The sequence below is a fragment of the Podarcis filfolensis genome (genome assembly GCF_964270895.1).
Source record: "Podarcis filfolensis genome assembly, chromosome: 13".
NCBI lineage: Eukaryota > Metazoa > Chordata > Lepidosauria > Squamata > Lacertidae > Podarcis > Podarcis filfolensis.
In genome coordinates this window covers 16,651,638-16,665,278 of record NC_139615.1, presented here as the reverse complement: position 1 = coordinate 16,665,278, position 13,641 = coordinate 16,651,638, and the positions used below count along the sequence as shown (strand labels likewise).

The 13,641-nt window shown below is 51.5% G+C and overlaps 1 protein-coding gene across 29 annotated transcripts in view; it reads right to left on the bottom strand.

Annotated features, from left to right (window-relative positions):
- LOC310747577 (uncharacterized protein) overlaps positions 1-13,641 on the bottom strand; it is a 63,261-nt gene that overhangs the window by 10,281 nt on the left and 39,339 nt on the right. For all 29 annotated transcript variants that reach the window (XM_083582094.1, XM_083582075.1, XM_083582079.1 and 26 more), the window contains 14 exons: positions 13,452-13,589; positions 12,281-12,404; positions 11,135-11,306; positions 9,974-10,186; positions 8,938-9,082; positions 7,973-8,179; positions 7,100-7,204; positions 6,135-6,287; positions 5,180-5,428; positions 4,435-4,647; positions 3,682-3,894; positions 3,058-3,219; positions 1,366-1,494; positions 52-140 (listed from right to left, as the gene is read on the bottom strand). In XM_083582094.1, the coding sequence (XP_083438220.1) occupies positions 52-140; positions 1,366-1,494; positions 3,058-3,219; positions 3,682-3,894; positions 4,435-4,647; positions 5,180-5,428; positions 6,135-6,287; positions 7,100-7,204; positions 7,973-8,179; positions 8,938-9,082; positions 9,974-10,186; positions 11,135-11,306; positions 12,281-12,404; positions 13,452-13,589 (2,312 nt within the window). The remainder of the gene's footprint in view (positions 1-51; positions 141-1,365; positions 1,495-3,057; positions 3,220-3,681; positions 3,895-4,434; positions 4,648-5,179; positions 5,429-6,134; positions 6,288-7,099; positions 7,205-7,972; positions 8,180-8,937; positions 9,083-9,973; positions 10,187-11,134; positions 11,307-12,280; positions 12,405-13,451; positions 13,590-13,641) is intronic.

Genomic DNA, 13,641 nt, shown 5'->3' with positions numbered 1-13,641 from the left:
TGCATGCTCAATGGAATCAAAGGAGCATGAGAAATGGGCTTCCCCACTCACTTGCCGCTGTTCCCATTGGCCAGCTCATCCGCCAGGTCGTCCCGCTCCTGTTGCGCCTGCCTCTTGGCTCGCTCTGACGCTGCCAGTTCCTGCAAGTGATGGGAAAAGGTCAGCAGAAGGCAGGCTGGATGGCAATAGGGAGGAACAGGTCAAAACAGGAGAGAGGGTATCCTTCCCATTATCCACTGATTAAAAACAGCAGCAGCACTTCATACTTTTAGAAGACATCTGAAGGCAGCCCTGTTTAAGGAAGCTCTTAATGTTTGACACACTATTGTATTTTAATATTTTGTTGGAAGCCGCCCAGAGTGGCTAGGGAAATGCAGCCAGATGGGTGGGGTATAAATAATAAATTATTATTATCATCATCATCATCATTATTATTATTCCCATTCTCCTGGAATAGGCTCAAGCTGTGTGCGTGTGCGTGTGTGGAATAGATCTATATAGAAAGACACACATACACGTATGTTCTCACTGGTACAGAGGAATGGCAGCCATTCTGTGCCGACACTCCTGGCACTTTCATCAGTTTAAGAGCCCTTGCAACTATAAATGTGTGCATATGAGAGAGATGTGATGTAGGTCACATTGACAAGAGAGATGACTTGCCCAATGTCATTCAGTGAGCTACATGGCTGGGGAGGATTTGAATCCAGGTCTCAGGTGTCCTACTTTCAACCCCCTATCTACTACATTGGTTTGGTTAGCATCTGTCTGTCTCGGGAAACAATGGAGGAGTGCGCCTTTGGGGGTCAACCTGTTGGCTGAAGTCAAACTACAGCTGTGGCTGTAGAGACCTATTGGCTTGGAGCAGAAGTTCGGCCTGCTTGCCGAGTGCTTGTTCAAACACCATTGAAGCAGGCGGACAGTGGCGGGTCAGCAGTTTATTGACCGGGGTTTGCCTGGCTTAAAGCAGGCAGTAGCTGACCAGTGAGACACGATGATCTCTCCTTACGCCCATCATATTGAGTTTCTAACTCCTAACTGCTGCCTCCCACATTGTTTTTGCCACATTTGCAGGACGGCAAGCCTAGGCATTGTATATGGAGGTTGACAAGCCCCACCTCCCAGCCCCATTGATGTGGTCCAAAGGAAAGGAAAGCAATATGTTTGGCACTGGGTCGGCTGTGGAGTTGCCAGAAGGAGGATTGCAAGGCGTGATCCAACTGCCTTGGGGACTCCACTCCACTGGCTCAAGATGGGCTCAAGCTGGCAGCAAAATGGAAGGGTGTCCGCAATTGATCTGCCCGCCACCAGCCATCGCTGCCTCTCCAGTTCCTTCAGGAGGCTCCATGGAGCTTCACCCCTCACCTCCTGCAGCTGCAGCAACTCTGCCTCCAGGTTCTTCAGCTTCTTCTCGCTCTCGCGGGACTGAATGAAGATCTCTTCGCGGGCTGCACGGGCCTCCTCCACTTCCCGCCAGAGCTCCTTCATCTGGGCCTGGAATTGGGAGGGAAAAGATGCTTAAAAAACAGCAGAAGCTTGACTCCTTAGGCCAAGAACATAAGGGAGGCTGAGGAATTACACACACACACACACACACACACACACACACACACACACACACGCCCTCCCAGGCAAGTGACTGTATGGCAATGCCCTAGTCCCCATACCCTACTGTAGGGGAAGCTATGAAACTTCTTGTTGTAGCTGGACTACAGTGCCCACAATGCCTCTGGCCCACTGGTCATGCTGGCCGGGGCTCCTGGGAGTTGCAAGTCCAACAACATCCAGAGGACTCCCATGTTGGCTACCCTTGCCCTACCTGTAGCTAAGCCTAAGGAGGGGTTGTTGAAATAAGTCACACAGCCTTCCCCTCTTTATCCCACCCTCCACTGCTTTCTCAGTCATCTCCTGTGTGCTGAATTTTTAGACTGAAAGATCTTTGGAGCAGGATCCTGTCTTTGTACGTTCGTGTAGATTGCACATCGAGGGCAGTGTCTAAATAATATAATCAGGGAGTATCTCATATGGCCCTCACGCCGCATATATAAAAGTGACATAATAATAATAATAATTTATTATTTATACCCCGCCCATCTGGCTGGGCCTCCCCAGCCACTCTGGGCGGCTTCCATAGAAACCAAAAATACACTAAAATATCACACATTAAAAACTTCCCTGAACAGGGCTGCCTTAAGATGTCTTCTGAATGTCAGGTAGTTGTTTATCGCTTTGACATCTGCTGGAAGAGCGTTCCACAGGGCGGGCGCCACTACCGAGAAGGCCCTCTGCCTGGTTCCCTGTAGCTTTGCTTCTCACAATGAGGGAACCGCCAGAAGGCCCTCGGCGCTGGACCTCAGCGTCCGGGCAGAACGATGGGGGTGGAGACGCTCCTTCAGGTATACTGGACCGAGGCCGTTTAGGGCTTTAAAGGTCAGCACCAACACTTTGAATTGTGCTCAGAAACGTACTGGGAGCCAATGTAGGTCTTTCAAGACCGGTGTTATATGGTTGGGCGGCCGCCCCCAGATAATGCGTTTGTTTTACCCCTGGCCGCTCAGACTTGGCAGTTCAGTTTTTCTGCCAGAGTGACTATCCAGAATCAAGTGTATCAAGAATCAAGAGATACGCTTATTGCGAAACACCAACGTCTAGTTATCTCTAAACAAGCAGCTACTATTTAAAAAGTTTCACATCTCCCTTATGATGTAAATATTGATTGGAATAATCAAAAATCCCCAATACAGGAGACAATGTGATAGTGGTGTTGCATTTTTGTAATAGCTATCTGTGGAGAGATTTATCAGACCAGTTTTCATGTACCTTCTTATATATGTGCATTGTTTTGGCTGCATTGGTTGGTTGTGGAGAAACATTTGTTAGCAACTTTTGTTGCTTGTCTTTTATTAAGTTTTGAAAATATAGTAAGGATTTTTTTTACAAAATTAAAATGAGGCAGTGTCTTCCTACAACCTTTCCTTCCTTCCTTCCTTCCTTCCTTCCTTCCTTCCTTCCTTCCTTCCTCCCCCCCCCCTCTCTCTCTCTCACACACACACACACCTGCAATTTTCGCAGCTGCTTCCCTGCTTCGTCCCGTCCCTTGTTGGCCGCATCCAGCTGTGCCAGCGCCTCCTGAAGATCAAGCTCCAGCTTCTTCCGGGCTGCAAGTGCTTGGGCCCGTTGCTTCCTCTCCGCGTCCAGTTCAGCCTCCAACTCCCGCACCTGGGGATGCAGCAGCAAGAAAAGGTCAAGAGGAGAAACATCTGCCTCTCTGCTTAGCACAGATAAGGCATCCATATTGTTGCGTCACTGTTCTGTTGGGATTTTTAGCATACTTCAACTGAGCGATTTGTGACCTTGAATGTTAAAAATCTGGCAACGGAAAAAGTTCTGTGGTGCCCCCCTGCCATTGATGCCCTAAGCCCATGCTTCTTTTGCTTCATGGTTAATCGAACCTTGCCCACCCACCTCCCATGAAGCCTCACGACCACCTTGTGAGAGATCATTCGGGTTACGACTTGCACCCATCCATCAAAGTCTGCCACCCTCTAACTGTGGCACCACACTGGTCCTCTTATGCAAATATGGGCCCTTTTGCCACTATTCTTGACACTTTTTGTTCTAGGCACACGCACGCACACACTTGGGCAAAGACTGATGGGCTTCCCCAGCCTCCCTCCCCACCTGTTTCCCAAGCAGCTTCTTCTTGTCATCGTTGGCATCGTCACGGTTCTGCAGCTCCCTCTCGTGCTGGGCCTTCAGGGCCTGCATGTTGACCTCCAGGCGGAGCTTCCCGTCCTCCGTGGCCTGAAGCTCGTCTTCCAGCTCCTCCAGGTGGGCTCGCATTTCCTGCACCTGTTGCTCCAGGGCCCGCTTCGAACGCTCCAGCTCATGCACCTGATGGGAAGAAGTGGGGGTGGGGTGTTAGGGGAGAAAAGCAGGAGGAGCGGGGAGGCTGGTGGCCCTACAAACATTACTGGGCTACAGTTTCCAACAACCCTGGTTATTGACCATGCTTGTTGGGGCTGCAGAGAGTTTGAGTCCTCCAACATGTGGAGGGCCACATGTCCCACACCCCTGATGTAAGGGGTGGAGTGTCGTGATCACACCAAGGGGATTGTAGTGGAAAGGCTGGCTTCCTCTCAAAGTATTCCTAAGTTTGCATGACATCCCATATGCCGCAGTTTCCCAAACTCCTGACTGTGCTGGAGTCTTAGAAATCTGAAGGTTCCATTTTTAAAATAAAATAATAATTGTGGGTCTTGCTGTTGCAAGGGAGGGGTGGGGAGAGAAGAATTTGTTTTAAAGGAAGTAGCAGCCTGAAAAAACTTTACTTCCTGCCTCCTTCTTCAGAAAATGAGAGCCAGACCTCTCGGCACATTTCTGCCCTACTGTCACCCCCTCTTCCCGTGGACCCAGGTGTCCGGGCTCCCTTACGTTCTTGCCGACGTCGTCCTTGGAGCTGACCAGGTCGTCCATTTCTGCCCGCAGCTGCTTGTTTTGCCTCTCCAGCTCCTCCCGTGTCTCCAGAGCCTCCTCCAGGGCGCGGCTCAGCGAGAGCACCTTGGTCTCCTTCTCCCGGGAGTCTGCTTCCGCTCGGTCCCTTTCCTCGGCGTAGCGGGCAGAGATCAGCTTTTCCTCAGCCAGCATCTGTCAAGGATCCAAAGAGGCCTCAATGTAAACAGTGACCAAGCTGTCCTTGACTGGGCAGCGGAGAATTGGGTTCAACTTAGGATTTTTTGGGGATGCCAGACACAGCAGAGAGAGAGAGAGAGAGAGAGAGAGAGAGAGAGAGAGAGAGAGAGAGAGAGATATGCAGGAATGCAGGTTATCGTTAAGATAAAGACAGGAAGGTGGGGGGAAATGGTATCCAAAACAACAGGAATAAAGAGATCCCATTGTGAGGGGAATAATTCCAAATCACAGGTGAAAGACCTCTTTAAGTTAACGGTTTTTCTGAGCCAAAGAAAGACTTGTCGTGGGCGTAGTTTTTGAGACACTGCTTTTCAGGTACACAAAGCCATTTTAGAACTGAATTAGAACAGGGGGTGTTTGTGTGCAGGGAAAGTAACATCTATTTCCCTGGTCAGGAAGCATTATATAGTCAACTGCAGTGACTGAGGGGCAAACTGCAGAACAACTAATTGGTAGAAAGACCTGATGGGGGAAACATAGGCCTCACCTGGTCGAATTTCTTCTGCTTCTTCTCAAGGGCGGAGACCACCTGGCGCTGCTGGTCCAGGGCGACGGTGACATCATCCAGCTCCTGCTGCAGCCGGGTCCGTCCTTTCTCCAGCTTGTCGCAGGCCTGGACCCGCTCCTCGTAGCGCAAGGAGAGAGCCTCCAGGTCCTTGGCTGCCCGGCGCCGAGCCTCCTCTATTGCTTCGGCTACCCCAGCATCGTCCTCCAGCTTCTTCTTGGTCTCCATCACCTGGCGGAATGGCCAGAGGGGAAGTCACACACTGTCCACACAGCGCCAGGCTAACCAAAGGGGTGTTGGGAACTTTGGAAGTCAAGTTTATGAGAGGTTTCTGCAGCAAAAGCCCCAGTTCCACCCAGACCTTATCAGCCCTCTCTCTTCCTTTCTTCAAATGCTGATGATGCAAAATGACTTTTCTTAAAAAAGAACTCTATTAGCATGTGTTTACCCAGATATCATGTTCCGTTATAATTTTTTAACGTATTTCCCAGCAAATCTCTGGCTGAAAGGGGAAGGCAAGCTGAGCTGCCTCTCCCCACGGAGAGCAAAGCAGCAACTTGCTTTCCACTTCACACCTCGGCTGGAGCACCAACTAGTTACGTTTGCAGGGGCACTTTTCCAAGCCCTGGTGCCAGGAAAGAGGTGGCAGAGAAACCAAGTCCCTCTTCCCTTTTGTGTGCAGGTCCAAAGAAAGCGATCTGGCAGAACTGGGCCAGGATATACATTTCCCCAGTTCAATCCACAGGGGAGAAAGGGGGCAAGGAAGCCTTGATCTTTCCATTTCTCCTTAGAGAAAGCCATTGACTTCAGATAAAAGCTTGTCCGACATGCCTTCTCTGGTGGACCCACGAGAGCCAATGACACCTGATTTTTCCTTTTGGCTCACACTTTGTGTATGGCGGTGAAGGACTGCCTGTCAACCACTTCTGTTTCCTACCTGCTGCTGTAAGCTCTGGATCTGGCGGGTGAAGTTCCCCTTGGCAGCCTCCTCCTCCTCTAGCTGCTCCAGCAGACCCGCTTTTTCCTCTTCCAGCTGCCGGACTCGAGAACTCAGATTCAGTTTCTGCCGCGTCTCTTCCTGGAGCAGTTCCTGCGATTGAGAGGTGGGGTAAAAGGACATGTGCTAAGAGACCAAACCTGTCTAGATCTACTTCTCTTCTTCCCCTCTCAGGAAATCAGGTGCCCCAGCTCTCAGCCCACTGTTCTCTCTGCACCTACTAGAGCTCTCCTGGGGAACTTAAGAGAGGGACTAGGTGCAATTAAGCCCTAACGCATTACAAGACCTGCCTCTATGGCAGGTGGCAGAAGCCTGAAAGGATGGAGCATGGCCTTCTTACTCGTGGCCCCCAAATGACGTTACATGCTATCTAGCAATGCTCATTAGTGCCTGCCCCTCCTAACATTAAGAGAGTTCCAGGCAGATCTTCTTTTTGAGGTTGTTTTACAAGTAGATACATTGGGTTCCTAGCTGTTTACAGCCTATTTTTGTCACAGCCCACTAATATTTAATGATAAAATGTATTTGTAAGCAGGGAGAATACTTTTTCTTTTAGCATGTGGAATATGCAGGTACTTCACAAATTTTCATCTTGCTGCGCCCTGTGAGACAGGACACATTCATTCACTTTTAGAGAAACAGAAAAACAGAGGCCAAATGAAACAGTGACTTGTCTAATATTGCTTTGTGAACTCACGGCTATGCTTGGGACATAAAGCAACATTTTACAAGCTGAAACTGCGCTTCTTACCCTTTACACATTCTTTCCCCTTGTCCCTAAACCTCAAGGGATTCACTGTTGTTGCCCTCTGAGTATTGCCCCCACCTTCTGGCACAAACCACCCCCCTCTATCATCCAGGGTCCAGCCTCTCTCTGTCTCGCATTCCCGGGTTTTGCCATGTACCTGGGAATCTTGCAGGTGGGATTCTACACTGGCCAGATCTTTGGCAAGCTTTATCGCCCTGGACTCTGCACTTCCAAGGGTACCGGAGACTCCGTCGAGTTCGTTCTGTTTCCGGGAGACGAAGGCAGCAGACAGACGGGGAGAGACAGACACAAACACATACCAAAGATAAAAGTCCAAATGCATCAAGGGAAATCAAAACATCCATCTATCACAAGTCAAAAGTTAAAAATAAGACTCTGGTTGTGTATTCTATGCACCCACCAAACAAGCAAGTAACCCACTCTGGTATTTGGTGCACAATGTGGAATTCTGAGAAGTTCAGCTTTCTTTTACATATTTTAAAAATGCCTATTTCCAGTCCTTGTGAACGCACAGAAAAACTTTATAAACCTTGAAAGCCGTGTTGGGCTCAGGAAACAGATTGGCGACTGGGCATAGCATTGTATAATTTTGGGCTGCCAGGGCTGCTTCGGTGCTGGGGAGCCTCCCTTGCCCCCCTTGCTGTTACCTACTCTTCCCCCTCCATTTTTACTTGCCATCTTACCATCTTGGTGCCATCTCCCACCCCCAGCAGCTGCTCAACTTCCCTCCCCCCTAAACATCTCAATATCTGCAGCAGAATTACGCAGGCACTTATAGGGGCACTTAATATCTTGTGCAATTAATTCTAAACATAGAATTTGTGGGCTGACTCGGCACAAATCCTGCAAGGTACAGAGGACAGCTATAGAGACGCGAGAGCCTTAATAAGCCTGGGAGGCTACATGGGTAAAAAGATTTGGAAAATGAGGACTGGGAGTGGGTGGAAGGCAATCTGAAGGATGGTTGTCTTCAGAGAGTGCACTTACACACACACAAACACACACACACCTGCAGCTTCCCCAGCCTCTCCATAAGCTCAGCTTTGACTCTTTCACCGTCAGTGGCCCGCAGCTGCAGCTCCTGGACTTGGCTTTCCAGCTTCTTGCGCCGCTGCTCCGACTCCAGCTTGGCTGCCTGCAGGACCTTCACCTCCTTCTGCAGCTCCACGTTCTCCCCTTCCAGGGCCTGCTTGGTCTTCTCCAGGGTAACTTTGAACTGGGGGGGGGGGGGGAGAGAGAAAAGACATCAGCACCCACCAAGGGCCTGGCTCTGGGGCACTGCTCGCTCTCTCCCCTCCATGATCCCTAAGCAGGCTAAGGCAAGTTGAATCCTGCCGGGCTCACCGAATGGATGTGCTTAAAACTGGGCTGCAGGACTAAACACACCTATTTCAGGGGGACGTATGACTTCTTTAAAAAATCTCTCTGCTTGAGTGTTCTCCGTAGGAGAGTCAATGTGGTGCGGCAGTCAGGGTTTTTGGACTAGGGCCTGGGGGAGAGCAGGTTGCAAATCCCTGCTCAGGCAGGAAGGTCCCTGGGTGAAGCTTGGGCCAGTCACAGCCTCCTCACAGGGTTTTTTTGTGGGGATAAAATGGGGAGGAAGAGAACCATGTATATACCTTCTTGGAGGAAAGGTGGGGCATAAATCAATAGATAAATAAATGATAAATAACTAGGGGCAGACCCTCCCTTGTTTCTGGGCCGTTGGCCTTTCCTAACCCATCTCTGCGAAAACCAAGCCACCCTTGGTCTTAGGCCTTCCCGATCTCCGGCTCTCAGAGCCTTCCAGCTTCTCAGCCTCTACACCTTGTCGGGCTCCAACTCCATCACCAGCCGACATGGCCAATGGATGATGGGAGCTGCTGCAGTCCAAGAAGGCCCCACAGATTCTCCGTATCTCCACTCTTACCAGCTCCCTCTCGCCTTTCTGTAATCCCCCAGAAACATCCCGGCAACGTCCCCCCAGCCCCATACCCGGCGTGACTGCTCCAGCTGCTCCGACAGCTCCTCCAGGGCAGACGTGTGCCGCTGGCGCATCTCCAGCACCTGGGCTTCGTGCACCTTGACCTCGTCCTCGATGGTCTTCTTCAGCTCCGTTACTTCTTGCTCCCTCTTCGACCTGCCAGGGGAAGGGAAAGGATGGGATCAGGGTGAGGCTAGCAGGGTGAGGCGGGCTTTTCCTGGAGAGACCACTAAGGGAGTAGGGGAGAATATAAGAGCCTTGCTGGATCAAGGTCAGAAGCTCATCTAGTTGAGCATCCTTTTCTCACAGTGGCCGGCCAGATCCCACAAGCAAGACCTAAGCACAAGAGCCCACTCTCCCCTCCTGTGGTTTCCAGGAACTGGCCTTCAGGCACATTACTGCCTCTGGCTGTGGAGCAGAACACAGTCCTTATGGCTAGCAATCACTGGATAGCCTTGTCCTCCATGGGTCTGTCCAACCCTCTCCTTCAAAACCATCCAAGTCAATGGCCATCTCTGCCTCCTGTCAGCTTACCGTATTTTTCGCTCTATAGGACACACTTTTTCGCCTCCAAAAATTAAGGGGAAATATGTGTGCGTCCTATGGAGCGAATGCAGGCTCCTTGGCTTCAGCAAGAGCAACGCGAAGCCTCCAAAGCGCAGAGGGAGCGCTCCTTCCACGCTCCGGAGGCTTCGCTTTGCTTTCGCTGAAGCCTGGAGAGCGCGAAGGGTTGGTGCGAACCCCTTCAGGTTCCTTTCGCTGAAACCAGGAGAGCAAGACTCCCCTGGCTTCAGCAGAGAGGGAGAGGTGCGCAGCGCCCCTTCAGCCAAGCGGGAGGAGAAATGGAAGGGGCTCCGTTTCTCCTGCCGCTTCGCTGAAGGGGCGCTGAGCAGAGAGGGGGAGATTTTTTTTTCTTGTTCTTCCCCTCTAAAACAAGGTGCGTCCTATGGTCCGGTGCGTCCTATAGAGCGAAAAATACGGTACTTATCCCCAGGAGCGGGAACCTCCGGGTCCAGGCAGGTGTGCCGGCTGCCACCAGGCCCTTACCGTAGCTCCTGCTGCGCGGCCGTTGAGTCCAAGGTGTCCTCGAGCTCCGTCTTCAGGGCCTCCAGCTCTTCGCCCAGGTCCCGCCGCTGCTTCTCGGCTTTGGCGCGGGCCGCCTTCTCCGACTCCATGTCCTCCTGCAGCTCGGCCAGCTGCGCCTGCAGCTCGCGGAGGGACTTCAGCACGGCGTTCTTCTGCGCAGACTCCTCCTCCACCCTGCAAGGAGGGCGGGAAAGGTCAGAGGGGCGAGAGGGCCAGGCTGAGGGTGGGCCGGAGGGAAAGGGGGGCAGCGGGGAGGAGGGCGAGGCAGAGGAAAGCTAGTGGCAGGCAGCAGGCACCCAAAAGGGGAAGAGAGGAAGATCTTTGCAGGATGCCAAAGAGGCACAGAGGAGCAATTGTGTTCCCCTGAATCTAACCCGAGGTTGTACCTATACTTCAGAAATTTAAGGAAGTTTCTTTCTAAGCCATGCTTGGGAGTCATAGGTTAATGATCGTGGTCGGTTAGGTTGCCCTAAGTCAGGGGATCTGCTTTGTTTCACCCTAGAACCCTCGAGGTCCACTAGCTGGAGCAAAGTGCAAAACAGTGGGTTTTAAAAGGGGCAGGCATATGCTTAGAATTAAAAGACAAGTGCCCCTCTGAGTGCATCTCAGCTGCCCAGGAATGTGTCCCAAGTACCAGAGTGGAGATCAAAGTCCTTCCACACACAAAAAAGTCCATTCATAGTTTCCACCAATGCTTTCCTTCGTTTCAGAAGCCTAATTGGGAAGGAAAAGTCGTTGCTACTCTTGGACGACCAAGAGCCAGGCATCCTTGATGAGATCTGCTGCAAAGCCACCCTGAGATCTTCCAGCAGATCCCCATATCTACCTATTCCCTGCTCTAAGGGATTCCCTATGAGGAAGCCATAACAACCATCTGTCTAGGGCTGCAGGGCAGGGCACTTCAGCCAATACGTCCCTCTTGCGCACTTCCGCTTCCCTTGTTGACTCTTGGATACCCTCAAAAAAGCATCCCAACGAATGGGAAGGAAGAGTTCCCCCTAGAGGCTATTTGCAGCCAGTCTAGCTTCCCAACAGAAGGGAGAGTGAGGCTGGCTGGGCAGTGCCCTGTTGAATCAGCCTCCACTGCCAAGCTGGCAGGAGCCTCCAGCCCGGCACACTTACCTGGCCAGCGCTGCCTGTAGCTCGGCTTCCTTCCTTGCCAGCGCTTGCCGGAGCTCCTCCAGCTGCTGCTGCAGCTCCACCACCTGCTCCTGCAGGTCCCCTGCCTCCCCGTCCAGCTTGCGCTTCAGCTTCTCCAGCTCCTGGCGCCCCTTTTCCTCCTTCTTTAGCCGATCTAGAAGGGTGAAGGGAGGGGAGAATGGGGGAAAGGTCAAGCAAGGAAACAGGACACTCCCATCGCAGAAGCACGCGAAGCAGGCTGCTCATCGCTGGTGGGGAATGTGCGGCCCTCCAGATGCAGCTGGACCCCAGCTCCCATCAGCCACAGCCTGCGTGGCCGATGGCCAGGGATGCTGGGAGTTGTAGTCCAGCATTGCCTGGGAAGGCCACATGTTCTCCATCCCTAACCAGAGCCCAAAATTGGTCCCTAATGTTCCACCTCTGCTGTCAGAGGCAGTGTAATATAGCCTCTGGACGCCAGTTACTGGGAAACGCAAGTGGAGAGCGTGGGAGCTGCGTTCAGGAGCTGCTTTGGAGCTTCCAGTAGGGACACCTGCCTGGCCACTGTGGGAATAGGATGCTGGACTAAATGGGCCATTGGCCTGATCCAGGAGGACTCTTGTTATGTTATCGGCTAAGCCCGGTCTTGGTCTACACCAGGGTTTCCCAAATTTGGGTCTCCAGCTGTTTTTGGACTACAACTCCCATCATCCCTGACCACCGGTCCTGCTAGCTAAGGATGATGGGAGTTGTAGTCCAAAAACAGCTGGAGACCCAAGTTTGGGAAACCCTGGCCTGCACCAACAGGATCTCCAGGACTCCCTTTCCCCAGTCCTCTTCCCTTCCTTTTGAGATGCCAAGGAGCAAACCTGGGACTCTCTGCAGGAGAAGCATGTGCTCGCCTAGCAAGCTGTGGCCCCACCAACACCCTGCACAGCTCATTCTCTGCGCACGGATTCTAGCCAAGAGGCTGCCAGTTGGGGGTGGGACGGACACCTCCCCAAAGAAGCGCTTCCCCAAAGAGGCCAGTTTTATGCCAGGTTTCAATTGCCACACCACAGGAATGCGATTCCTGGGGTCTGAAGTGCCCAGGGAAGAAATCTAGGCCGCCCCCCCAACCTCTGTGTACTCCCCTGTTCCCAGATGCACCTTCCATGTCGGCAATGACGGCTTCGTATTTGTTGCGCAGTTTGGAGAGGCTCTTCACCTTCTCCTCCTCCTCTGCCATATGGGAGGTGAACTCAGAGAGACGCTCCTCCATCAGCTTCCTCTCCTGGTGAAGGCAGTGGGTATAAAAAGACACAGGGTGGGTGGGGGTTAGGACCCAAATATGCCTAACACTTCCAGGAAACCCAGGAGTCCAGGCTCCTAGAGTCCCGACTTAACCGACTTTTCCATTACCCATCTGCCTCCTCCTAGATCTCACTTGCAGACAAGCTGCTTTATTGAGCACCCACCCCAGTTCATTTGCAGAAAGGTCAGACAACATGATGCCAAAGCAGAGGTGATCCTGCATTTCCCTGTTAACTTTCCTTACTGCAAAACATCTGATCTTTTTTTTAGGGGGGGGGGAACAAGAGCAAGAGCTCCAATCCAGCTTGTAGTTGCGCTGCCTGAACTAGCTGGTATATGAGTGAAACACCCCCCCCCCCAAAATGAGCAGCAGCTTGGAAGTGTCTCTAGGGCCCCCAAATAGCCCCCTCTTCACCTCTATCTCTCCATCTCTGCAACTGTGGAGTTTAATAGTTTAAATCCGCCCCGCACCGAGGTCAGTCTGTGCCTCACAAAGCAGCAGCAGGCTGAGGTTCCTCCTCTGCTTTTTAAAATATATATATATATTATCGGTTTTCAACTCTAAACAAACACAATAAAACGTAACTTGCTGAAGCGCTTGAGAAGAGAAGCAACCACGCTAGTAGGACTACAAGAAGTTTTGTAAGGAGAAATATACGAAGTGTTACAAAGTAGAAAAAGATAGAGATACTGATTATGAGATTGCAATGCAATAGGGAAAATAAGAAATGCATACTAAGAGATTAGACTGGAAAATTTTCAGACAGGACTGGTGGAAGTCAAAAAAGCTGAATAAGATGTAAAAGTCTGTTTAATTACTGTTGAAAATGATAGGTTAAAAAACTAATAAAATTTAATATATATAAAGAGAAGAGAAGCAACCAAAGGGTTTTCCACCAGAGCAAGGATGGGCCACAAAACACAAGGCAGGCAGGCAGGCAAAAACCCACCACAAATAATGCCCCCCCGTCTTTTCTGCTTTGTGCCAGAGGTGGGGAGGCTGCAGCAGAAAGGGCCCCCAACTCACTTTGTGCAGTTTTGAGTTTTGGTCTTCGAGCACCAGCAGGTCTTCCTCCATCTTCTTCATCTTGGCTTCCGTGCTCACTTTCTCCAGCTGCAGCTTCTGCCGGGCAGCCTCCTCCTCCTCCAGCTGCTCTTCGATGTCCTAAGAGGGAGGATAGAGAGCAGGGGACAATGAGCATACGTAAAGAAATGTG